Source organism: Tiliqua scincoides, chromosome 11 (genome assembly GCF_035046505.1).
Source record: "Tiliqua scincoides isolate rTilSci1 chromosome 11, rTilSci1.hap2, whole genome shotgun sequence".
Taxonomy (NCBI): Eukaryota; Metazoa; Chordata; class Lepidosauria; order Squamata; family Scincidae; genus Tiliqua; species Tiliqua scincoides.
The window spans coordinates 4,341,560-4,366,217 of NC_089831.1; the positions used below are offsets into that span (position 1 = coordinate 4,341,560).

Sequence of the window (24,658 nt, forward strand, 5' to 3'; positions counted from 1 at the left end):
AATATATTAAAGATGAACTTATATGAATGAATGAAGGTCTTGCAATAGCTCAAGGCCTATAAAAGACCTTGCAGCCTTTCCTTTGCTGCCACTACTGCATCATGAATGTGAAACAGCAAGCAGTGGAGGAAGTCCTCATCCCACAGCTCACGCAAGAGGTCTCACATCGAGAGCAGTTGCGTCAGGCCAGTGTGGGCTTCAACAAATCTCTGGAGGGCCAGAGGCTCATTGGAGACTGGGGTCTCCCTGAGGGCCACATGTGGCCCCAGGGCCGGGGTTTGGGCACCCCTGCTTTAGAGGCCCTTCTCCGTGCTCCCTCCTACTGTCCACAGTAGTGTCCAAACCTTCAAGTACAGGAGGGAATGAGGCTGTCTCCTTGAGCTCCACGGGCTTTCACTTGGATGGATTCCATTAAGTCCTGTAGCCATCTCATGGGAAGAAGTAGGCAGTCTTTCAAGCCACATGCCCATTTCCAGGACAGGAGGTGGTTAAAAAAGCAACAGATCTTGGGGTGACAAACCAGTTGAGAATGGGGAGGAGGAGAGCTGGGGCTGGTAACAGTCACTCCTGCCTACCTCCATCCTGGGCCCTGCAGGAGCTGCACCCTTGTAATCAGCCTGACTCCCAGGAGTTTGGCAGGGAACTCAATTGACTGCCCTTCACCAGTGCTGTGGCCCCCACTAGCTCTACTATGTGTACCTTTAGAGGAGACTCCCCCCACACAGGAAGCTGCAAGTGTCTAAACAGGGTTACTCATTAGCAACTAAATAGCAGATGATTGATTGCCTTATTTCAAACCCTGCCAGTGTAAATTAGACCTGCAAGTCCTCTATTTTGAAAACATGTAAATCAGGACTGCATTAATTGAGAGATGCCTGTACTGCCCCCTAGCCTAGTGCTACTGCTCTGTCTGCTGCTGCTCTCTGGATTTCAAAAAAGAAGAGGAGAATGAAGCAGAAGTGTGGAGGGGAGGGGAAAAGTGGGTCAGAGCACTGAAATAATTCTGTTCCATCCCACATGTAGAGGTCAGCATGTAATGTGTGATTAGCCACCACTGTCTGGAAATGGAATTTCAGCTGGCCTGGGTCTCACTCATAAAGGGCCATCAGGTGAACAGTTGCCACTGCATTTGGAATGGGATCTCAGACACTCCACAAATTGTGTCAGGGAGGTAAAAAGAATATGGCCTGCTGGACCACTGATTTGGCCTGCCCCAAATACAATTGGCCTAGCCATTCACACACACAATTTATTTAACACACTAATGAGACCAGAGAGAGAGAGAGAGAGAGAGAGAGAGAGAGAGGTGACTCATTCTATCAAAGGGAAAAACACACAATTTTCCTTCAGTTGGTATCCTTCAATTGGTAAAGAGGATTTTTAAAAAACAAAAACCCTTTCTCACCAGCTAAATCAGTCCATTCTGACTCAGTACTAGAGGTGATGTCTCTGCAGCTAATTTATCTGACTAACAGCCCAATCCTGTTGGGCCTCTCTGCCACTGGAACGTGGTGTTCTGGTGGTGCAGTGTGCTTTATGGATTGCAAAGCACAACCCTCTACTCTGCACAGCTGGGCTGTCATAAGTGGCAATGGCTGCACACCAGTGGCAACCAGAGAAGCCCCAGCGCTGGAAAGTCAACACGGGATGAGCAGGTGTGGGCAGAATGGGGAGAGGAAGGGGGTGGAGATTGGGGCAGGGAGGGGTGTGTGTCGAGGCTGGGATGGGAGCAGTATTGGTGGCAGCAGCTCTGCCAACATCCTATACCCTTTTCCCAGCCTTGATCCACCTACCTGGGTCCACTCAGACTTGCGCCAGCAAAGTAGCTGGCACACGTCCTAGTAGACCCATCAAAGCAGTGGAGGCTTGCCCTGGGGCAATGGAACAAATGCTCCCTTGCCTCAAGGAGAGCTCCATGACCTGAAATTCCACCACAGGATGCAGGGTGTGCCCCATTTCTCATGGCTGCATCAACACAGGGAGACTTAGGTTGGATCAGGTTGTAATACCTGGAGATCTGGCTGTTGGGTGGGGATGAAACAAAGTTACCCTCCTTTCTCTCACAATGAAAATGTGTTCCCTCTTTCTTTGCATTTGGACTCTTCACTGATCAGAGAGTTTTTTGTTTGGTCTGCCATTACACCAATGAGTTTAATTAGCTACAACAAGGACACGCCAGATTTAACAGCAGTGGAAAAGAAAATGGTTTGGATTGTAGATGGGAAAACTTGCAGGTGTGCAAATTGAAGACAACAAACATGAAAAGTAACCAAGTACAAGGTACAAATCTACTTCAGATTGAAATACAATGGCAAAGAAAGACCAAAAATTCTACCAATTGGTGCTTTAGGTCCATACCAAAAAACTTGTACATCTTACCAAAAAACCTGTACACATTAGGTTTGCTCCAGGGCAAGGGAACAAATGCTCCCTTACCTCAAGGAGGCCTCCATGACCTGAAATTCCACCACAGGCTGCATCTTAGGTGTGCATGAAATTTACATTTCATATGAGTGCAAAAGGCAGCTCTACTTGGAACTACTCGTATTTTTATGTAAGTACCTCTCAATATCCTAGGTCCTTGGGAAGGACTCTATATTTAGAAAACAGCACCAGTCACCATCATGAGAACTGTGATTAATAAATCGATCACACTGCAATTTATTTGCATATTAGCAAATCCTCAAGATGGGCTAAATACCTTTATGAGAATTCATGACACATAACAAAACCCAGAGTTATAGGATCAACATGAGACCTCTTGCTGCCTGAGATGATGTGTCAAATACAGTCAGTTCTTTTTATTTGCAAATTCAGTATCTGCAAATTCGCTTGTCTGGGAGGGGCAGAATTGCCACCTTCTCTCCATGCCTCTGTTCTCATCATCTGCTATGCAGAGACTGTCCAGAAGTTTCAGGGACCTCAGAATGGTGACCAGCATGGACACCTTTAAAACGGCCAACAGAAACTGCTGCCAGTCAAGGGGTCTGCACTGGCCATGGGTGCCATTCTGAAGGTCTCTGCAGCCTGTGGAAGGTCTATGAAGTATTCAGAGATATTTTGGCACTTCTTGCTGCACTCTGCTGGCTTCCTGAGAGTCTCTGCTGGTACCCCTTCCTCCCTGACCAGGGTACTCCTTGTACCTCATCCCACTGATCTCATAGGATCAATGGTTTGTTATCTGTGAATTCGCTGTGAAGGTTTCCAGGAACCTAACCCTAGCCTAGCGGATAACAAGAACTGACTGTACCAGGCAGTGTACCAAGTACCAGCTCTGACATTTCTCTCTCTGCTATCTGGACTTGAAAAAGGAAGAGGAAATGTGGGTGGGCTATAGTTTCTCCCATGTTCTCCTCTTCCTTTTCAAAACCAGGGAGGAGTAGCAGCAGTGCAGGTTACTGGGTTGACAGAGGTAGGCCCCCACCCAATCAATCGACTGAGGCTGCAATCCAATGCACACTTATCAGGAAGCAAGCCCCATTAAACAGAATGGGACTTACTTCTGAGTAGACATGCATAGGATTGCACTGTGAGGTGACTATTCAGGGTCACCAATGAGCTCCAATTAGACCACCAGTTCAGGAGGCTGTCTCACTGTGCCCCCACCAACCCCGTGACCTTAGGCCAACTTCCCTTTGGGTGGCCAGAGTGAAAGAAGCAGGAGGAGAAGCAGCTTGGTAGCTACCTCAGCCACAGTGACCACCATTATGACTTCTTTGCTTTCTCTTTCTAGTCCCCACCCTGCTGCTCTCTTCAAGCAGGTGGCAGGTGGCAAGAGTGCACTGAGAGAAACAGAGCAAGAGTCTGTGGCAGTGGCAAAATCTCAGCACCAAAGAAGATGAGGGATGGTGTTGGGGGAGATACAGAAGAGGAAGGTAGGGGCAGAGAAACCACCAGTGAGAGGGCCTTGCTCACTGAGAGATGAAGATGAGGGGGAGAAATATATGGGGGGGATCAGCTGCAAGTGGCTTTGCAAGCTGAAGGTTGAGGAGGAGAGAGGAGAGAAACAGGAGCTGAGCATGGAAGGAAAAGAAAAAGGATTGAAGGGGGACGGGCAGTGGTGCCAGAAGGCTTTGGGCAGGTCTACTTCAGGTGCCCTCATGGACAGGATACCCCAACAAATCTATCACTCATAGTTAAAAAGCAGGAGGGGGGAGAATGTGCATAGAGGTGGCTGGTGAACTTTGGGGGGGGCTGCAGGAGGGAACCTAGTGAGATAAACACATGCTGTTCATTTGCACCACCATGGCACTCCTGGATGCATCATACTTTCTGTGTGTGTGTGCATACATTTTTGGGCCAACCCCTCTATCCTTCCAGGGGATAGTCCCATCCATACCTACCACAACATCAGCAACTCAGGATTTGCATTAACATTTCCTGGACCTTTCAGGCAGGAAAATGTCTCACATCGTCCAAGTCGAGTGCATTTCCCTCCTTGCTCCTGAACAACGGACGAATCACATGCTCCTGCTTGGACCCCAGGGAGCCACATTTTTGCTCACATCATCTTGGTGATGGCTGATTCAGAACTGCCCAAATGTGTTGTAAGAAGGAGAACGGCACAACTCCTGATTGGAACTGCACATTTTGGACAGAAAAGCGCATTAAGAAATACCGTTAGAAGGACATATTTCAGAGATTTTATCTTCCATTCTCTATTTCAGCAACAGGCCAGAAATGTCAATAGCTTTGAAACGCATACAACTGTGCTCTTAACCTCAGGTTCATCAATTTAATTTGTCCTCACTTGATGTATCAGCTAAAGCAGGGGTGTCCAAACTTTTTGGCAGGAGGGCCACATCATCTCTCTGACACTGTGTCTGGGGCCGGGGGGGGGGAATTAATTTACATTGAAATTTGAATAAATTTACATAAATGAATTTATTAGAGATGGAATTTATATGAATGAATGGTCTCGCAGTAGCTCAAGGCCTATAAAAGGCCTTGCACAAAGCAAGGCCAGCCTTTCCTTCGCTGCCACTGCTGCATCACAGATGTGAAACAGCAAGTAGTGGAGGGAGCTCTCATCCCACAGCTCAGGTGAGAGATTAAACAGTTGTCCTCACGCTAAGAGCAGTTGCGTTGGGCCAGCATGGGCTCCAGCAAGTTTCCGGAGGGCCAGAGGCTCATTGGAGACTGGAGACTCCCTGCGGGCCAGACTGGGAGCCCCTGAGGGCCGCAAGTGGCCGGGGTTTGGGCACCCCTGAGCTAAAGTTTTAGGCCCAAATCCTAACCAACTTTCCAGCACTGTCGCCGCTGTGCCAATAGGGCATGCGCTGAATCCTGCAGCAGAGGAGGCAGTCACAGAGGCCTCCTCTAGCTAAGGGAATGTTTGTTCCCTTTCCTCAGAGTTGCATTGCCCTTACCTTGCTGCTGGAATGTTGGTTAGGATTGTGCCCTTTGTTAATTAACCTACAAATTAAACCTTGTAGTATGTGTGAACATGTTGCTCTAGATGCAAATGTGGAGTTGTGTTATACTGTAAGAAGACAGCAGTCAGGAATGCCAGCCTGCCACTGTTTTTATGAGCCTAATATGAATCTTAATGACCCCTTTCGAATTAGGATTTGATCCGAACAATTTGATCCGAACAATTTGATCCGAACAATTGGAATAAGATGCTGAAAATCGCAGGGCATATTCCTTTGAAAACCCCTGCCGTACACTAATCAGAGACTTCGCTAGAAAAACAAGAGGCTCCCATATGGCATCAGGTCGCTTTTACCTGATTCCCTGTCTTGAATAGTCTGTGTAGGAAGAGAACAAAAAGAGAGTGACCGGCTGGCAATTTCTGGGGCAGTGTGTATTGGGAGTGTTACGACAACCTGATCTTGTGAGTGAGAGGTTGAGGCTAGAACAGGGAAGTGGGTGACTGGGCCAGATCCCAGAGCACCCGGGGGATCCAAAACGTCCATGGGACAGAGGTAACCATATGTTGCTTGCAGGAGTTGTGCCTCTACCAACTCCATCCAATGCTCAACCTGCATAATTGTACAGAAAGCGGCTAGTACAAAGACACCATACGCCTCCAGTGATCTCACTTCTGATGGAGAGGAGGAGCCAGAGCCCAGGTGATGCTGCTGTGCCCCAGGAACCTCTCAATGCCTGGGAAGTGGGGCACATGAATACCTAACAGTGTCAGTGATTGTGAAGATGATACCAATTTCCTGACCAAATGTCAACCCTTCCTAAACTAGTATATTGTAGTCTGTTTCTTTCAGCTCTGCCAAATGAGATCTCTTCTATTTGCAAAAGCCCCTTCTGGATTTCTCATTAGCCACCTGCTTCTGCCTCCTCCTGCATCCCATCAGAGTTCATGGAAACCACAAGGCTTACTGCAGAAATCTCCTGAGTCCCCAGCTGGCAAGGCACTTCCTGGTCAAGCTGCATCCTTTACCTGCTGGGTTTCCTGCCAGCTCAGAGAATGGCAGGAAATTCCTTTTACATCAATGGCTGCAAGCCATTCAGGTGGCTGCGGCTTCCTTCTCAGGATGCATGAGGTCTTGAGGTTCTTTGCCCATTTCATGTCTTCCCTCCCTCCCCTTCTGCAAGGAAAAAAAACAAATTGTGGTCCCAAAGATGCTAGAAGTTCTCAAATGTTGGAAGCCAGAATATCCCCACTGCAAATCTCACCCCAGCCCATATTCAGTCTGGTGGCATTAAGCATAAGAACATAAGAATAGCCCCACTGGATCAGGCCATAGGCCCATCTAGTCCAGCTTCCTGTATCTCACAGCGGCCCACCAAATGCCCCAGGGAGCACACCAGATAACAAGAGACCTCATCCTGGTACCCTTGCATCTGGCATTCTGACATAACCCATTTCTAAAATCAGGAGGTTGCGCATACACATCATGGATTTTTCCTCCAGAAACTTGTCCAATCCCCTTTTAAAGGCGTCTAGGCTAGACGCCATCACCACATCCTGTGGCAAGGAGTTCCACAGACCGACCACACGCTGAGTAAAGAAATATTTTCTTTTGTCTGTCCTAACCCGCCCAACACTCAATTTTAGTGGATGTCCCCTGGTTCTGGTATTATGTGAGAGTGTAAAGAGCATCTCCCTATCCACTCTGTCCATCCCCTGCATAATTTTGTATGTCTCAATCATGTCCCCCCTCAAGCGTCTCTTTTCTAGGCTGAAGAGGCCCAAACGCCGTAGCCTTTCCTCATAAGGAAGGTGCCCCAGCCCCGTAATCAACTTAGTCGCTCTCTTTTGCACCTTTTCCATTTCCATTATGTCTTCCATTTTCCACTATGTTCCACTAAGCAACCTACTGATCTCTCAGCCTCAGATGCACATCTACAACAGAAGGATAATACAACTGGTCTTTCTCATAACTGCTGATGAAAGGATTATGGAAATATCAGGTCACCAAGTGACCCAAAAATAAACCAGCTTGCTCTTTAAACGTTCACAGCAGCTTGATCCGCAGAAATTGGTAAGTAAAGTGTTTCACTGGATGAAGATAAAAATGATCAGTTAGTAAAAACATTGGTAACATTACTGAAAACAACTCTTTCTTCCTCAAAAAGTAGCTGGAGAAAGAGAATAGGGTCAGGACTCTGCAAGGGGGGGAGAGAAGTTGCTTCCACATTGCCCTCCCCACCCACCCCCAGCAGCTGCTTATGGAATCTCTGTGCTTGGAGCAAAATTATATCCACAAGCTTTCTCCTCTGTGGCTTAAAGCATGGGGGGAGAAATCACTTGGAGAAAAGTGATTTGGATTTTGATTGTGGTGTGGAAGAAAACGATTCGGTCCATTTCCCTGCACACTGACCCAAACTGCAACCCCACCCATGGTTGCTTCTTGAGAAAGAAAAAAGACACTGGAATCTCCAAACACAGCAGCACCCACTTCAGCCTTGAGATAATGTGTGCTGAACTGCTTTGAACACATGAAAGATTCCATATAAATGCAGTTAAGAACTATTACCATGGTGAGAATTCCCATGGGGAGAGCACATAATTGACTTGTGGAATTCACTGCAACAAGATACAAGCTGACCCCGCATCTCCTATGCACCAGTTTAGATGGCACTGAGTCAATGGTTCTTCTGAATGATTCTTCTGACTGGTTCTTCGGACTGATTCACACATGTGCCTACATGCTGGGTTCACAGTGGAAGCAAGCAAGCGCATAGATGATAAAGAAAGCCCTGAAAAACGTGCTCATGAAACACAAGGCAGCCTTTTCCCCCACAGCCTATCTCAGTGATCCACTTACTTCTTCAGAAAATTAAATCAACACCGGGCCTGGACTTCCACTGAGGTGTATATCAATATAGATTGACTTGCTAGATAAGCAGGAGTGCATTCTGTGAATCTCAGTGGCTCCATTTGTGTTGCTAGCTCCAAAATTTCTCATTATCTCCATGGGAAATCATCTGATGTTGCTCCAGCACAGAAAGTGTAACAGTTCACCTGTATGCGAGTTCACACTGAGAGTGTTACCAATTCACACATTACATTTTAAACTGTATAATGAGTTGTGTTTTTTTTAAGTGTGCACTTGAAGTGTGAATGGAACAAGGGCTTGGAAAGACTGGTCAGAAGACAGTGAGGGAGAGGGAGAGTGCATCTGCTTCACATGCGGGAGGTTCCGGGTTCAACCAGGTCTGGCAGAGAGTCAGTGTCAACAATTCTGAATTAAACGGACCATGGATCTGACTTGATATAAAGCAGTTTCCTATGCTCCCATAACTGGCAGCAAATCTCAAATGGTACCTGTGTGCTTTTTCATCAGGTTTGCATCATGTGATTTTTCATCAGGAAAACAGCAACAAGGAAAGGGTTAAGCCCCCACAAACAGTCTCAGTCTGGACCACACCACCACTACAGACACCTCTACCATTTTTAAAAACTGCAAGATATCATGCATCTCTCTCTCTCTCTCTCTCTCTCTCTCTCTCTCTCTCTCTCTCGCACACACACACACAAAATCATGTATCGATATGTGATGAACTGTGATGCATTCTGAAACACGGGCTTGTCATGACACCCCCACAGCCATGACGTGTTCTGTAGGATGTACGCCCAGGTGGATTTGCATAGGATTGTACCCTTCATGTAGCATGAGCTACAACTGTTTCTCTGGCAGCCCTTACAAAAAAGGTAGTCATGTCCCTAGGGAAATTTCTCAGTTTGCCGCATGGTGCGTCTTCTCAGGCAAGGTCCCTTTGAAATAAAGTTTCAAAGACCTGAGTTGTCCTGCTGAAAATATCACCCCTCCTCTGTAAGAGAAGTCCTGGAGCTCTGCTCCTCCTTTACTATGGCCCTGTTGACAAATGCATGTACTGTATGTGTGCAGGCAGTTCGGAAGGTTGACACTCACATGCTGCTACTTGCAAGGTGGTGGGCAGAGGCAGGGGGAGAGATGGGTAAAAATGCTTGAAAATGGTTCTATTTATTTTACTCAGAAGTAAGCACATTGTGTTCAGTAAGACTTAGGAAACAAACATGGTTTGTTTATGACAGTTATGGGTCATTTTTTGATTTTCTGTGGCACTCTGACAGGTCCTGATCCTATTTTGAAGTTAGCCTTTGCACAAAGCCTTCAAGGCCAGAAATTGTATCTGCTTCAGGGCTTAACTGGCCAGTTTCCTCAGTTTACTCTTTGTTGATCTGTCTGTGGCCTTTAAAGTGCAGCTGACCTTGCTCCAAAGAGAGAGTCTGGGTCTGTAACTGGCCTTTTAACAGATCTAATCCTGTCTTTTGTATTACTAAGCAAGAAGGGGGCAGGCAGAGGCATACTGCAGCCTCTCCAGCTGGGAGGGGTTGCATGGGAAGAAGACCAACATGATTGGCCCACCCACATTGGTCCAGTATTCACACACAGAGGAGCTCCACATGGCTGTCTATGGATGGGGGAGGGGGTGAACACAGGAAGCTGCCTTCTACCCAGCAAGACCCTGGGTTCATTCTGCCCAGGCCTGTCTAGTCTGGCTGACAGTAGCTCCCCAAGTTCTCAGGCAGAGGGAGGTCTTGCCCAGGCCTGCTTCCCTTTCCCTTGAAATGTCAGGCATTGATTCCGGGAGCATTTACACACACTGCCAAAAGCTAACAGCCAGTACCATAGCAGGAGTTTTGCAAAGTCTTTGCAAAGTGCAAAGTTTTGCAGGCACCTGAATGCGCCTTGCAAGAGCCCTTCCTCCTCCCCTTTGGATCCATGGGGGGGGGGGGGCAAGAGCAATGTGGAGGCATTTCCTCTATTTTCCTCTTGCAGCTTGGAATGGCTCTGAAGGGGAGTGGGAAGCTCTGCTTGCAAGGTGTGTTCAGGCGCCTGCAGAATTTAGCACTGTGAGCCCCTCTAGCTATGCTACTGCTAACAGCATAGGAAGCGGCCTCCTCCAACCATCTCACTCAGTCCTGCCTACACACTGACTGGTGGCCACTGATCTGACACAGAAGCCCTTCCTGGAGATGCTGCCAAGGGTTGGACTACACCAAACCCCTGAGTGATGCCTGCCAGGGGAGCCTCTGCCTCGCCTGGCCAGAATGATGAGGGAGGCTCCCCTGCTTCTTTTCAGGTTTGAGAAACAGGAAAAAAACCCCTCCCCACTTGGCAGGCCCAGATCAGCCTCTGCGCTGCTTTCAGACGCACACCCATCACCGCTCGGTCCCGGACTGCGGTGACGTGCCAGGGCAGCAGGATCTGGGGTGCCTCCCGGTGGCACACCTGGTGGGGGGTGGCAAGGGTTCAGGCACCTGCCAAACTGAGGCCCAACTCGGAACCCGCTTTCCAGCACTGGCAGAGCTGTGCCAAGGGCGAGTGCTGCAGCCTGCAGGTGGGGGCAGTCGCAAGGCCTCCTCAAGGGGAGGGGCTGCTGGTTCCCTGGCGCGAGAGCTGCTCGCCCTTCCAGCCGCCCCGGCTCGCAGCCTCCCCTCCACGTGCTCCCGCCTGGGGGTGGGCTGGCCCTCACGCGAAGCCCGCAGCATCTCTCGGCCTCCCGCCCGCAGCCAATCGGCGGCTTCCCGGGGTGGAGCCTGGGGGGCTTCCCTGCCCTTCTTAAAGCAGCCGGGCTGCTGGAGCTGCGGGACTGGAAGGGGGTGGTCGCAGCAGCCTTCCGAGCGGAGGAAGGGCAGAGGGCGCCTCGATCCGGCTCGGGGTCTTCGGTGAGTGGGTGACTGCGGGCGGGCCAGCACTCCCCGCTTTGGGGGTGGCCTCCCAGCATCTGCTTCAGCCTGGGCGCTGCAGCGAGCGGAGGAAGGGGCGGTGCAGGGAGGCTCCTGCTACGGTCTGGCTCTGGAGCCCTTGAGGGGACCCTCCCGAGACTCGGGCTGCGATCCTGGCCGGGCATCCCTGGCGTGAAGCCCCCCCGCCCCCACTCACCCAGTGGGCCTTACTCCTGAGGAGACATGCGAAGGACTGTGCTGGGACTGGTCTTTGCTGCAGCAAACTCGCACGCAGCCACCACCTGGGAAGCGGAGCCCGCACCTTACGTAACAGCCCCAGACGTGCATCCCTGCCCAGGTGGCTCACCTTCCCCCCCACCTCGATGCTTTTCCGAGCTCCTCTTCCTGAGCCAGAGGAATTCAGCCCAGCCCGAGAAAGCCCTGCGTCCAGGTCTGCGCTCCAGAGCCCTGGAGGTCTGGTTGGCAGAGGGCAAGGGGAAGGGAAGGCAGGCAACAGTTGCTCCCTGGAGGTGGCATTCCCAGGCTGGCTGGCAACGCTTCTGTGCCAGGCTCCGTGCCAAGTGGGAAGGTGCACTTTGCGTCTATCCATCTCTTTGGCCACATTTCAATTGATTAGATACAGATTTAGGAATAATCTGAGGGGGGGGGCTGGACTGCAGCTGTTGCTTGAAGGGGGCAGGAGGCACACTGCAGTGGTGAAGAGATGGAGTGCACAACCACCAGTGAAAGGATGTTTGATAAATGAAGCCCATAGGTCCATGGACTGGGGGGGCATGAGTGCCCATGTGGATGGTCCCCCTCTATCTATGGACAATGCTATGGGCCAGCTCTCCAGGAGAAAGAGGAAATCAAGAACTGTTTTTAAAACTTCCTACAATGCGTGGCAGAAAGGGGAGAGGATGCACCACACTGCCACTGACATTCAGCACTTCCCAAAAAGTGCTTCCCAGGATATTTCTGCAACCACGTTCCACCTGGTATCACAGGCTGTCACCCAGATCATCTCCCGGTGACCAGGCAGGGAAGAGTTTGTAAACTGAAAAGAGAGTCGGATCTCTTTTTCTTTCAGGCGCATGATGGGCAGAAAATGCACTATGTCTAGAGAGACAGCCAGTGAAAAAGACTGCAGGCAAGAAGTCGTTGTGGATTTATTTGCAAGGTTGCATCATCACAGTTGATGTGCTAGATTGGGAAGGGAAGACAGCATTTTGCAGCAACAAAATATTAGTTTGGGAGCTGAAAGAAGGAGGAACAGTCGGTTCCCATTATCTTCTAGAGTCAGTTTTTGGGAAAATCTAGTGGCTACTGAATTAATGAATACTGTATCATTAAGCCTATGGGGTTAGGTTACACTCTATGAACCTGAATCTTAACTTGGTCTGTAGGGCTGGGTGATGGGGGCTCATCTCCAACATCTGATGCTTCTCCTCTGTGCTGGATATCCCGTGCTTGATGTGTTGAAGGTTGTGGCAATAGCGATTTCTCTGTGCTGGTTATCCCTCAACTTGTTGAAGGTTGCTGCCCCAACAACGAGGCCTCAGAGATCAGCAGTGGGGAGGGGGTTGCTTCACCCTTCCTCCTCCTCCACCTGTGTCTTGACTTCTTCCCTGGGCTTGCCCCAGCCCCTGAGCAGTTCTCAGATAGCCTTTCAGAAACCTCTCATCATGGGTCTCTCATCGTAGCCAGGGTTTTGAAGGTTCAGCTGGGGTCCCCAAGACAGTTCCCAAGGTGGTGGGGCAAGTTTGGAAGCAGACACAAGTGTGTCTGCCAATTCTCCATGGGCCAATAATAATGCCCTTTTGATGCAGCACCAGCACAGCATTAGCGGATAATGAGAACAGAGTCACAGATAACCCACACAGATAACCCTGTGGGTAGGTGCCACAGTGGGTAGGTGGCAGTTCTGCCCCTCACAGACAAGTGAATTTGCAGATAAAGACAACTGACTGTATTTCCGTACTTTCTTACAGGATAGTAATTTGCAGCCACTGCAACAAATGTGTAACAACTGTACACCTACTGTGAAAAACTGGGGGGGGGGGGAGGAAAGTTGTCTGCAAAGATGCACAGGATATCAAGCCATGCAGATGGACCCAATCTGCTGGAGGTTCTCCTTTGCTGTGCCCCATTGAAATGAATGGGAACTGTGCTTCACCACGGTAGTGGTGTGGTGAATGAAACTTTCCATTAAAAACCTTATGTTTGATTTCAACCATGGGGGAGGGGTGTTTCAGCATACACAGTGTTTTTGCCATTTGTGATGCACATATTGATGCCACCCAAGCTTTTAGGATAAGGTATGGCTGTCTAAGCTTAAAACTATAATATGTGGGAAAGAATTGAAGGCATATGATGCAATTGCCTTGCTAAGCAGAGCCAGGTATGGCTGGAGATGGTCTGGAGCCCCATGTACCCTGCCTTGAATTTTATGGTTGTGGCATGCATGTTGTTAATAAGTGCAGGGCCTTGGAGTCATTGGATGTCTTCTTCCTTGGCATAGGACAATCCCCTTGAGCATTTGCTGAAGACTCAGAGAAACCAACACAGCAGCCAGCGCCAAAGAGAACCCAATCCTTCCACCACCATCAGCTCCTCCCTCCAAGGTGGAGGAAAGTGCTATGGACCAGCTAATGAATCTTCTCTTCCTGAACTTCTCAGAGCAGCTGAACCTGCTGGAGGAAAATGAGATGTGCAATGACTCTGTGGGGAACGGCACCTTCCTGATCATAGCCTACAGCACGGTCATTGCTGTGGGGCTGATTGGCAACCTCTGCCTGGTGTGTGTCATTGTTCAGCAGAAGGAGATGAGAAATGTCACCAATATCTTCATTGCCAACCTCTCCTGCTCCGATATCCTCATGTCCCTCGTCTGCATGCCTGTCACGGTCATCTACACCTTGATGGACCGTTGGATTCTAGGAGAAGTGCTCTGCAAGGCCAGCCCCTTTGTCCAGTGTGTTTCGGTCACCGTCTCTATCTTCTCACTCGTCTGGATTGCCCTGGAGAGGCATCAGCTCATCATTAACCCTACTGGGTGGAAGCCAGCAGCCAATCATGCCTACTTGGCTGTAGCCCTGACCTGGCTAATAGCCTGCTTCATTTCCCTTCCCTTGCTGTCCTTCACCATCTTGACCAATGAGCCCTTCCAAAATCTAAGTCTCCCCTTTGACCCCTTTGCCAACCACATGGCCTGCATTGAGCACTGGCCCTCAGACCAGCATCGCCTCGCCTACACCACCTTCCTCTTGCTTTTCCAGTACTGCCTGCCCCTGCTCCTTATCATGACCTGCTACTTCCGCATCTTTCTGCGCCTTCAGCGTCGCAAGGATATGGTGGAGCGGGCCAAGGATGGCTCCAGGGCTACCAGCCACAGGAAGGTCAACATCATGTTGGCTTGCATTGTGGTCGCTTTCGGCGCATGTTGGTTTCCCCTCACTGTCTTCAATGCTCTGTATGACTGGGACCATGAGAAGATCTCTGTGTGCTATCACAACTTCATCTTCTCCCTTTGCCACCTTGTGGCCATGGCTTCCACTTGTGTCAATCCCATCATTTACGGTTTCCTCAACAGCAATTTCCAAAAGGAAGTCAAGGCTTTGCTATATCGCTGCAGCTGCACTAATGAAAAGGAGAAGTATGAGAGCTTCCCCCTCTCCACAGTCAGCACTGAGATCTCCAAGGCTTCGCTCCGCAGTGGGGGTGGCACCAGCATCCATGCATGACTGCCAGGACCCTATGCAGTGCCTTCAAACAGCATTGGGTGAGACTGGGAGGGTCTCTGTTGCTTGTATACAGTATTTCCAAATCTTCTCGTAACTTCACCTCCCATCTCACACCAAACTTATCAGGGATCATCTGAATTTGCCTGAGGTATCCTGCTTCATGTAAGATGGCCTGTGAATTACAGGAATGGAGATGAGGAAGGGGTGGCTTAGAGTTGGTTGTCAAAAAGTCTGTTGTGGGTTCTTACACCATCTTGGCTGTCATTTCTGTGAGCTCAAATGTTTAGTTCACCTAAACACAGGTGCTCTGAAAGCCTTTTTTTTCAGGAATTTACATGTACCCATTGAAATTATTGGACAGTGCAAGTGAAATTTGTAAAAACAACTAAGCAACTTGGGGGTTGCTTAGCCTCTTGAGGGTTTCTAAGTCACACAAATGCTTTTGAAGCTACTGCCCACCTCTCTTAAGCCAACAGTTTTCAGACAGTGTTCCAGGGAACCCTGGAGTACCTCAGAAACTTGTCCTTGGAAATGGTTTCTCAATGAGAAAAATGGTAATGGGAGATAAGATTTCCTAGGTAGAGGCAGGCTGCATCAGGCTGCCTAATAGTGAGTCTGCCCCTGGATTTCAAACTGCACAGGTGATCCATTCTTTCCAGGCCGAAGAAATGTGCTGCTCCTAAGCTTGCTACCAGACCCTGTCAATACCACTGGCCCACCTGAACCATTCTTTGAGCATATCTCTGTAAGAAATCAGTACAGCAATCATTTCTGTCCAAATTGATAATTTAAGGCTTCATTAATAAGTGAAGGTTTTAATTGGGTAATTTACCAGAAATTTGAAATGAATGCTGATCTAGGCAGTTGGGAACCTGTGGATAGGCTGCAGTCCTATCCAACTTTACTTCAGAATTCACAATTCAAAACCTTTACTGGCATAAGTACATACAATGTGACAAAACCATAGAAATAACACAAAGAAGTAAAGGCTATACACACTTTACTTGGAGTAAGCTCCACTGAGCACACTGGGACTTACTTCTGTGTAGCCATGCTTTGGGTTGCACTGTAAAGCTGTGATCCTATGCACATTTTCCTGGGAGCAAGCAAACACGGTGGGACTGACTTCTAAGTAAACACACCTAAGATCAAGCTGCACTTTAAGAAAACAGACCTCAGGGGTTTTCACTTATGGAATTTGGTCTCCATTTCCCTATAGCAGTGGTTCCCAAACTTTTTCAACTGATGGATTCCTTCACCTACTGGGCTATTGGCTGCAGCTCCCCATTAGGACAACAATCCTAAACATTGTATAAGGTGGGGGATTTTTCAAAAGAATTCCATGGATACCTTTGCTGGCTTCCATGGCTCCCCAGTGAGCCACAGCTCACAGTTTGGGAATCACTGCCTTAACAGGGTCAACAATGTTCATCTTTGCACACTGATTGGGGAAAGTGATCATTTCTAAAACTCTTTGACAAGCACCACATTAAAAGGTTGATTCAAAGAATACTTGCACTACTTGAGGATAATGCTGAATATCAGTGATCAGTGATGTATAAGTCTACCCAAGATTTTTTTTTTTTTTTTTTGGTTGCAATCCTATGCACACTTTCTTGGAAGTAAGCTCCATTGAACACAACGGAACTTCTGGGTAGACATGCATAGGACTGGGTTCTGAATGCATTTCTTGGGAAGGTATTAGCATTTTAAGCTTAGTATTTAAAATAGGAATGGCCAACTGCTGGCCTTTAGGTGAAGTGTGGCTTATCTGGCCAGAGGTGTTTCTAGGTGGTGGTGGTGGGCAATTGCTCCAGGCTCCTGCTGAGGGGGCACCACATGGCTCAGACTGCCCCTTGCCCCTAGTTAAAGAGCGCCTGGCTCTTTCCATTTTTAAAAAACAAGGAGTGTGATGTCACACCCAAAAGTGATGTCACTTCTAGGTGTGGTATGGGGGTGTAATTTGAAGCTTTGCTCTGGGCTCCACAGTGGCCAGCTATACCACTTTATCTGGTCCTCTAAATGGCCCCACCAGATTTTAATTGAGATAAAATGTTTACTGATACTGCAGTTTCACTTAACAAGATAGAGGATGTCAGATAGGCTTCTATTTTCCATCTCTTGTTTTGATGTTGTATATGTGGAAATGTCTGTATCTTTATGCAGAGCTATTATGATTGAAAGCAGGTGCTCCTCAACCAGGAAGCTGTACCTGCTAGGAAGTGGCAATTTATTCTAGAGCTGAGCTTCAGGAATACAGAAAGTTGGTCCTCCCAAATTGAAAGGAAGCAGATGCAACTATCCAGAATGCCAAACCCAAATGCCAGTTACATGTACCTACCAAGTCATTTAAACTGCAAATGAGCTAGATACATAATTAGTAAAGGTGATCACAGTTTCTCCAGGCTTCTGCATTTAAAAAGCAGACCAGGCAACCGATTGGACGGGTGCCTTCAAGCCTGCAATATCCCTAATGCTACAAAAATCACAGATGGTGTATTAGCTGTCTATTTGCTTATGAAATTGGCATATACAAAAATATCACCATTCTCGAAGGCAAATATAGGCACCGGAGGAGTACCTCTAAAGACGCCATGGAAATCTGACACTTCAGAATGAGTCAGTTCATTCTGGGAGGTTTTAATGAAGACTTGAGGAAGGAGGGCCAGTAACTGAGGGATGTTGGGTCAAGCAAAGCCCTTTAAGAGATAATGCCAGCCCTGCCATCCAGTGTTGCCAAGCTACAGGCAGAGTAGTGAGCAGACTTCTTCTGCAGCTGGGAAGCACTGTGACACTGCCTCTAGAGAGTCAGTGATGATGCAATCACCAAACATCTGGGTTGCCAAGCCCTGTGCTGTATGGAGCTCAGCTGAGAAGTGTGCAGCTACTTGGCTGCACACCTGGTTGGCACCAATTTGCTGCCTGAGGTGACTGGATAGACCTGCCCTGCATATAAGATGAGCCCTGCTGGATCAGCCAAAGGTCCTAAGTCCAGCATCCTGTCTCCAGCAGTGGCCCACCAGCTGCCTCGAGGGAGCCCACAAGCAGAACATGCAGTCAATACCCTCATTCTGCTGTTGCTCTCTCAGAGCTGGAATTCAGGGGAATACTGCCCCTGAACTTGAAAGCAGAACAGTCACAGCTAATAAGCATTGATAGACCTGTAGCTTCATGAATTTGTCTAACCCTCTTTTAAAACCAGCCAACCTGATGGCCAACACGTTTCATGGATGGAAATGTCATAGATCCGTGCTTCCCAGACTTTTTAGCACCAGGACCCATTCTTTAAAATGTCACTCTATTGGGACCCACCTAGGTTTACAAGACTTTAAAAAAAATCTAGAAAGAAATTATATTTATACTTCTTTACACATAATAACCACACACCCCCTGGACCATGGCAGCACATAAGTTAACTTTAAAAATAGCCCACCCATCCCCCACAGTGGCAGATCCTGGGGAATGCGTCACTACCTTTGCCCCTTCCCCACAAAGACTTATCTTGGTAAATTTGCCTCTGAGAAGTTTGAGTACCAGTGTTCTAAATTTAAAAGCTCTCTGTATTGTAGCTTTTTCTTTAAGAAAAAGTGCTCCAGCCTCCTGATCATTTCAGTTGCCCTCTTCTGCACCCTCTGTCGTCTTTTCCCTACAATGTCTAGAGATACTCAACATGTGACATCATCATCATGCTTCAGATTTCCTCACCTCCTCTCTGTTTCATTGGCTAACACTGGAAAGGGTGGAGGAACTTGCAGTGTGATGCCCTCACCTCACAAGTTGAGTATTCTGCTTGCATGTTACAGGGCGAGAGGGGGAGAATTAAATGAAGGGCTGTTGTTTTCAGTGATAGCCTTGTGCTTGCTGCACTACCTGGGTGTAACCTTGGCGAAGCCAGTAGTTGTGACCCAGAGACAGCTGCACACTGCTGTTAACATGCAAGCAATAATATTGCACATCACCTGCACACAGTTGAGAAGGAAGCATGTTCCCATTCACACCATGCGATACAAAGGGAAGCTGATCCCCAAGGATGCCTCGCAGAGGCTGGCATCCACAGCAGGTAGAATTGCTCCAGTTTCTTAATTCTGTGGATGAATCACTGACCATTGATTTCAAAAAGATTTTATCAGTGTAAGTGCTCTATGAATTGCCTTCATATATATCTTAATGAAAACAGCCCAATCCTATGCTACCCAGAGCAAGCTGGTGCTGCAAGTTGGGCAAGTGCCATAAGGCTGCTGCCAGATCCGGAGCCCCTCCGGAGCCCCAGAGGCTGACAGAGGTCTGCACCAGCTCAAAGGTTATTAATTATTAACAGTATTTATATACCGCTTTTCAACTAAAAGTTCACAAAGCGGTTTACAGAGAAAAATCAAATAACTAAATGGCTCCCTGTCCCAAAAGGGCTCACAATCTAAAAGGACGCAAATGAATACCAGCAGACAGCCACTAGAACAGACACTGCTGGGGTGAGTCCCCAGCTAAAAAAAGGAGCACCCACTTGAAAAAGTGCCTCTTACCCAAAGGTTGGCACAGATCCAAGTAGACCCATTGGGGCTGGCCACACTCAACACAGGGTAAGGGAACCTTGGTGAACACCTTGGTTCCCTTACCTGAGGAGACCTGTGGCGCCTTCCCTGGCCCCATAGGGTATAGTGGCAGCTCTTTCAGTGCTGCTGTTCCTTGCAGTGCCAGAGAGGGACAGGATTGGGCCCTTAATGGGACTTTCTGCAAGCATTTTTCTTTACAGTTGTAATTTTGATCATGATTTCTTTTCATCTGGTTTATGGTTTAAAAAGGGGGTGACATTCAATGTAGGCTTGGGTGACACTCTGGAAGGAAAATATATCCTAAAGAGAAAACCAGTTTGTTTTTTCAACCAGAAACAGTGAATTGAAAACCTAAACCTTAAATCCTTAGCCTTGGAAAGGTGTCTGCAACATTTCATAAATAAAGACCTGAACAGTAGGTCAGTTCCACTGAAATGGCTGGGACTTACTTCTGAGTAATAAGCTGAGGACTCAGGTGTTGGTTATTTCACTTCCACCCTTGATCAGTTTCGGATCCATTTCTTAACTGGTTCTCCTGCCCTGACAAAAATGCTGCAACATTTGGGATACAAAAATGCTACCAGGAATTCTTGCATCTCAATAATGACTATTTCCATGGGCATGACTAAACGAGTCATAATATTGATACGCATCAAGCAAACATTCTGGAAAATTTGTCTAAGCTACTTGTGTGCTTCCAATCTTTCAACATCAGCTGAATGTATCTTAAGGCCTGATCTCTTAAGGCAGTGATTGCATGTTGGCTCCTCAATCAAGGAGCAGAGGGATTTTCTGGAAAATAGTGTGGATGTGCTTTAAACTAGGTTTTTTTGTCAATTTAAAAAATTGTGTGCTTTATTATATTTATTATTCCATGCATAGGCATGGAAATTCTTTTTTTCTCCTGACCAAGTCTTATATTCTGTCATACTGATTTCTTTTAATAAACTCGAGGTTGTGTCTCCCTTTGAAAAGACGTTTCCACATGTTTTCATCCTTGATGAAAGGTATCTTTCCAAATGACTGTGGGCCACCAGCTGTGAATGTTTACTAAGGATTGTTTCTGCCCAACAGCCTGGATGTGTAGAGGACATAGGAAACTGGTTTCTGTCAAGTCAGACTATTGGTTCACTGAGGGCCTGATTCTGAGCGATCAGTGCCGGCCCAACATTGGCGCTGAGTGTGGCAAACGTGCCGCAAAGCCCATCAGTAATGCTTACCACCAGCCTGGCGCTGGCACTGGCCCAGCACCCGTTTGCACTGGGCTAGTGCTGGCCAGAGGCCCCTTATGCACCACCTGGAGCTTGTCCTTTGCTCCAGGCAGTGGAAAGGTGAGCAGGAGTGGGAGGGAGGCATTCTAGGTTGGGGGAAGGCATGGCGGGAGGAGAGAGCAGCGTGGGACCAGCTCCGCTCTATCAGGTCCAGTGCCCTGCGTTGGGCATGCCAGCCTGACCCAAGGCTGTTTTACTATGTGCCAGCTAAATAGCCAGTGCAGAGTTGAGTGGCCCCATTGTGGGGCCTCCTGGGTCCTGGGTAAGGACCCTGGGGAAGGGGACAAATGTCCTCTTCCCTCAAGGAGCCACCAATGGCTTCCCTGCAACCATAGGATGCGGCGGCAGCTATTTCAGTGCTGCTGCTCTTCAGGGTGCTTGGCAGCTCAGGATTGGATTGATAGCTTGGAATTGTCTGCCTGTCCATCTGTCTGTCTTCAGGATTCCACACAAAGAAGGATCTTCCCCAGTCCTAACTCTTCTGAGCTATAACCACACCCACAAAAAAAGCTATCATGTCTACTATGTGATGATAGAGAAGGTTTAGGTTTTGGCCTAACACTGTCTCCAAAACAGGATCAGCTAAAACAGGTTAAACTTTGGTCTTTCACAAAACTGTAGTCTGATACTGGGGCAGTCTCACCAGGGTGAGACAGACCGACCCTCTTGTCTGAACTGTACTTCTCAGAATTCCTTGAGCAAATTTATATCCATTTTTATACTGTCATGGTCTTCTCTCAAAATTTCTGGGAATGGTAATTTGGCAAAGGACTTTAAGGGCGCAATCCCAACCCCTTTTGTCAGTGCTTTCCAACAATGGGACATGTACTGCATCCTGCAGTTGGGTGTCACTCAAGGAGGCCTCCTCAAAGTAAGGGAATGTTTGTTCCCTTCCCTCAGAGCTGCATTGCCCTTAGGTCAGTGCTGTAAAGTGCTGTAAAGCACTGACATCAGGGGTTAGGACTGCGCCCTAAGTTATGGTGTAGTAACTCCCCTCCCACTGAGTTCCAGTTGTCTCTCTAATGACATGGCAGTTAGTTCAGGACAGGCAGCTCAAGAGAACTGTGGCTGTTCCCATATGGAAACTTTTCTTTGCAATCGAATGGCTAGAAATGCAACAGAATTGAATGAAACAGGATCTCCTCCTGTAAAAACAGTCCCTTCCCTCCTGAGTGATCCAAGATCACTTAGGAGGGATCAAGATCCTGGAGAGGATATTCATGTCTCACTCTCTGTTTTTGTTACCGTTCCTTTTGCAAACACAGTCAGCTTATGTTGCCAAACTATATCAGTTTCATTACTAGGGCGTGTGTCCCCTCAAGAATCTCAGGTTTTGTGGTTTCTGCTGGGGAAAAAATAAAATTGCTAGCCTCCTTCACCGAACTACAGTTCCCAGGGTTCACTGGGGCCAAAAGTCATGCCTGTTTAAAACGGGTTGAACCTCTACTGTAGATACACCTTTCAACAGTGTGGAAACAGACTTTATATGGGAAATGGACTTTTCTTCTTTGATTGCTTTGCTTTAACTGTTGTAATAGTAATCAGATTATATTTTGGGGATGTCACACAACTGGCTGTATTATATGGTGTTTTTTTATTCTGCAAGGAAATAATAAAATATGCTGCAATTTTATGCTTTGATGTGTGACCTGCAGTAGGGTGTGTCAGGGCAACAGAGGGCTTAACTGGTCATGTGGGGGGATGGGAGCTGCCTAATGAGCTGCTGTGTACCATGTATACTGAAGCCTCAGAGCTGTCTTTATGTGCTAAAGAGGAACAGTGATGTGTACCCAGGCAGCCAGTCTCCAGTACTGCCTGGCTTTTAAGGGGCACCCTTAAAGAATTTGGGTGCTCTCCATTCTTCTGGGAGAGAGGTTTTCCCAAGTCAGCTTCTTTCTGTCTGGTTTTCCCTGGTCCTGATGGGTCCAGTTTAAATCCAGTTTATGGATGAGATGGGCTGGAAGCAGGTGCTGGTCATTAGGAACTGTGCCCGGCACCCCCTGTTTGCTATCAAACTCCTATTCTTATACTAAAGATTACTACCCAAGCAGGGCCAGACTGCCCATGTGACTAAGTGAATTTGCACTCTCCTCACACCAGCCCACTACCACTGTCCTATGCCCACCTGCTGATTTTGACCTGCTGCCACCCCAGTCTTGGTTTGTTCTCTTTTCCACAAGGAAAGGCAAGTGAACAAGAAATGGGATCAGGATGGCAGTGACTCACCTACTCCTCCAGTGAGCAACTGTAGCAGGGGGGCTGGAGGAGGAAGTAGGGACCCCTGTGATCCTGTTCTGATAACTTTTCTTCCAAGAGAGCAACCAGAATAGACTTCTCTCTCTCTCTCTCTCTCTCTCTCTCTCTCTCACACACACACACACACACACACACACACACACACACACACACACACAGTGATAGCCATCTTCTGAAGGGCTGTCTTGCAGAAGAAAGGGAGGGCGTTCTCTTACACATACCATCTTGCACAGCTATTTTCAGCCAGACATTGGTGTACCATCAATGGTTCTAAGGGGTACGGTGAAAATTTGGGGAGGGACATTTATTAGTAGGGTCATTGGGGGGTGTGAGTCCTCCACCAGCAGTGTGGTGTGACTTGTCAATTGTCAAAGAACTGATGGTGTCCCTTGACAATTTTAGAGCCTTTTCAGTGTGTCGTGAGATGAAAAAGGTTGAAAATAGTCTCTGGCAGGACTACAACCACTAAGTGAAAACCACAGGGAAGCAGATATGAACTAGTTATGAGGAAGAATTTCCTAACTGTAAGAGCTGTCCAGCACTGGAACCATCTGCCTTGTGCCGTTGTGGGCTCGCCTTCCTTGAAGGTGTTCAAACAGAGGGTGGAGAGCCACCTGGCGGTGATACTGTAGTAGATGCTTGTACTGAGTAGGGGGGCTGACTAGGTGGTTCCCAAGGCCCTTTCCAACTAACATTCTATGATTCCGTTCACAGAAGAGCTGCTTTCTACCTGGAACTGGAATATTGTGTGAGAATAACCTCTTATTGGGGGAAGAGTCCATAGCACCTGCTTTGAATGCAGAAGATCACAGTTTGTATTCCCAACATCTCCAGCTGGAACTGGAGAAGCCCCTTTGTCTGAAACCTGGGAGAGCCGCTGCCAGTCAGTGCTGGCAGTACTGAACTGCATGCAAAGGAGTGCTGTGCCATTGAGTTACAGCTCTTCTTCATCATCTGTGATGATGCGAGACTGCTGCAGCCCACAGTGCAGAGGCGGGAAGAAGAAAGGCACCCGGGCCACAGAGCTGACTTTCTCCCACACCTTTATCTCAGGTAGCTAGGAGTTGTCCAGAGGAAGCATAGATGCTGCCACCAGGAATAGACCAAAAAGTGGGTCCCCTTCTTCACCCCTCATATGGGGAAGCTCAGTTACTGGAGTTCCCTTAGCATGAAAGCCAGCTACTGGATGGGCAATCTGGAAATCAAGTGACCCAGCTAGCCCCACTCCCATGCATCCACACTTGCCCTATGTAGTGTGATCCATGAGCAATCTGTTCCCTGTCTGCCTCTTGACATTTCTCTGCTCTTATTTTCCTCCTCCCCAGCTACAAATTGAAGCCACCCAGAGGTCATAAAGATAGGTCTCACTACAACAGACCTTAAGGGATCCACCACCATAAAGGAGGGGTCTCATGGAAGGACTGCTGAGGGCTACCTCAGACCTGGAGTCCTGGGTTGGTCCAAGACCTCGCAGTGCCTGAGGTGCACCCATTATCTGGTCTGTACCCTCTTCAGTTCTCTGAGAATTGAGAAGGAGAACAAAGTGGAAGAACTATGGAGAAGAACTACTGGTTGGCTAGAGCATCACTGACACTCTGGCCCACCACTCTCCTCTCTCCCTTGCTTCCTTTTCCACTTTGCTTTCCTCTTCCTTTTTGAATCAAGGGTATGGGAGGAGAAGGAGGTAGAGTGCTGAGTCAGGTGGGTGATGGGGATGGG

General features: G+C 48.1%; 1 protein-coding gene across 1 annotated transcript; it reads left to right on the forward strand.

Annotated features, from left to right (window-relative positions):
• Positions 1-13,758: 13,758 nt before the first annotated feature.
• LOC136662510 (neuropeptide Y receptor type 4-2-like) lies at positions 13,759-14,862 on the forward strand. The gene has a single exon (XM_066639738.1). The coding sequence runs from the start codon at positions 13,759-13,761 to the stop codon at positions 14,860-14,862; it is 1,104 nt and encodes a 367-aa protein (XP_066495835.1).
• Positions 14,863-24,658: the final 9,796 nt, after the last annotated feature.

Bases quoted from the DNA above. Each gene is read 5' to 3' on its own strand.
- LOC136662510 (XM_066639738.1), top strand. From the start codon at position 13,759: ATGGACCAGCTAATGAATCTTCTCTTCCTGAACTTCTCAGAGCAGCTG.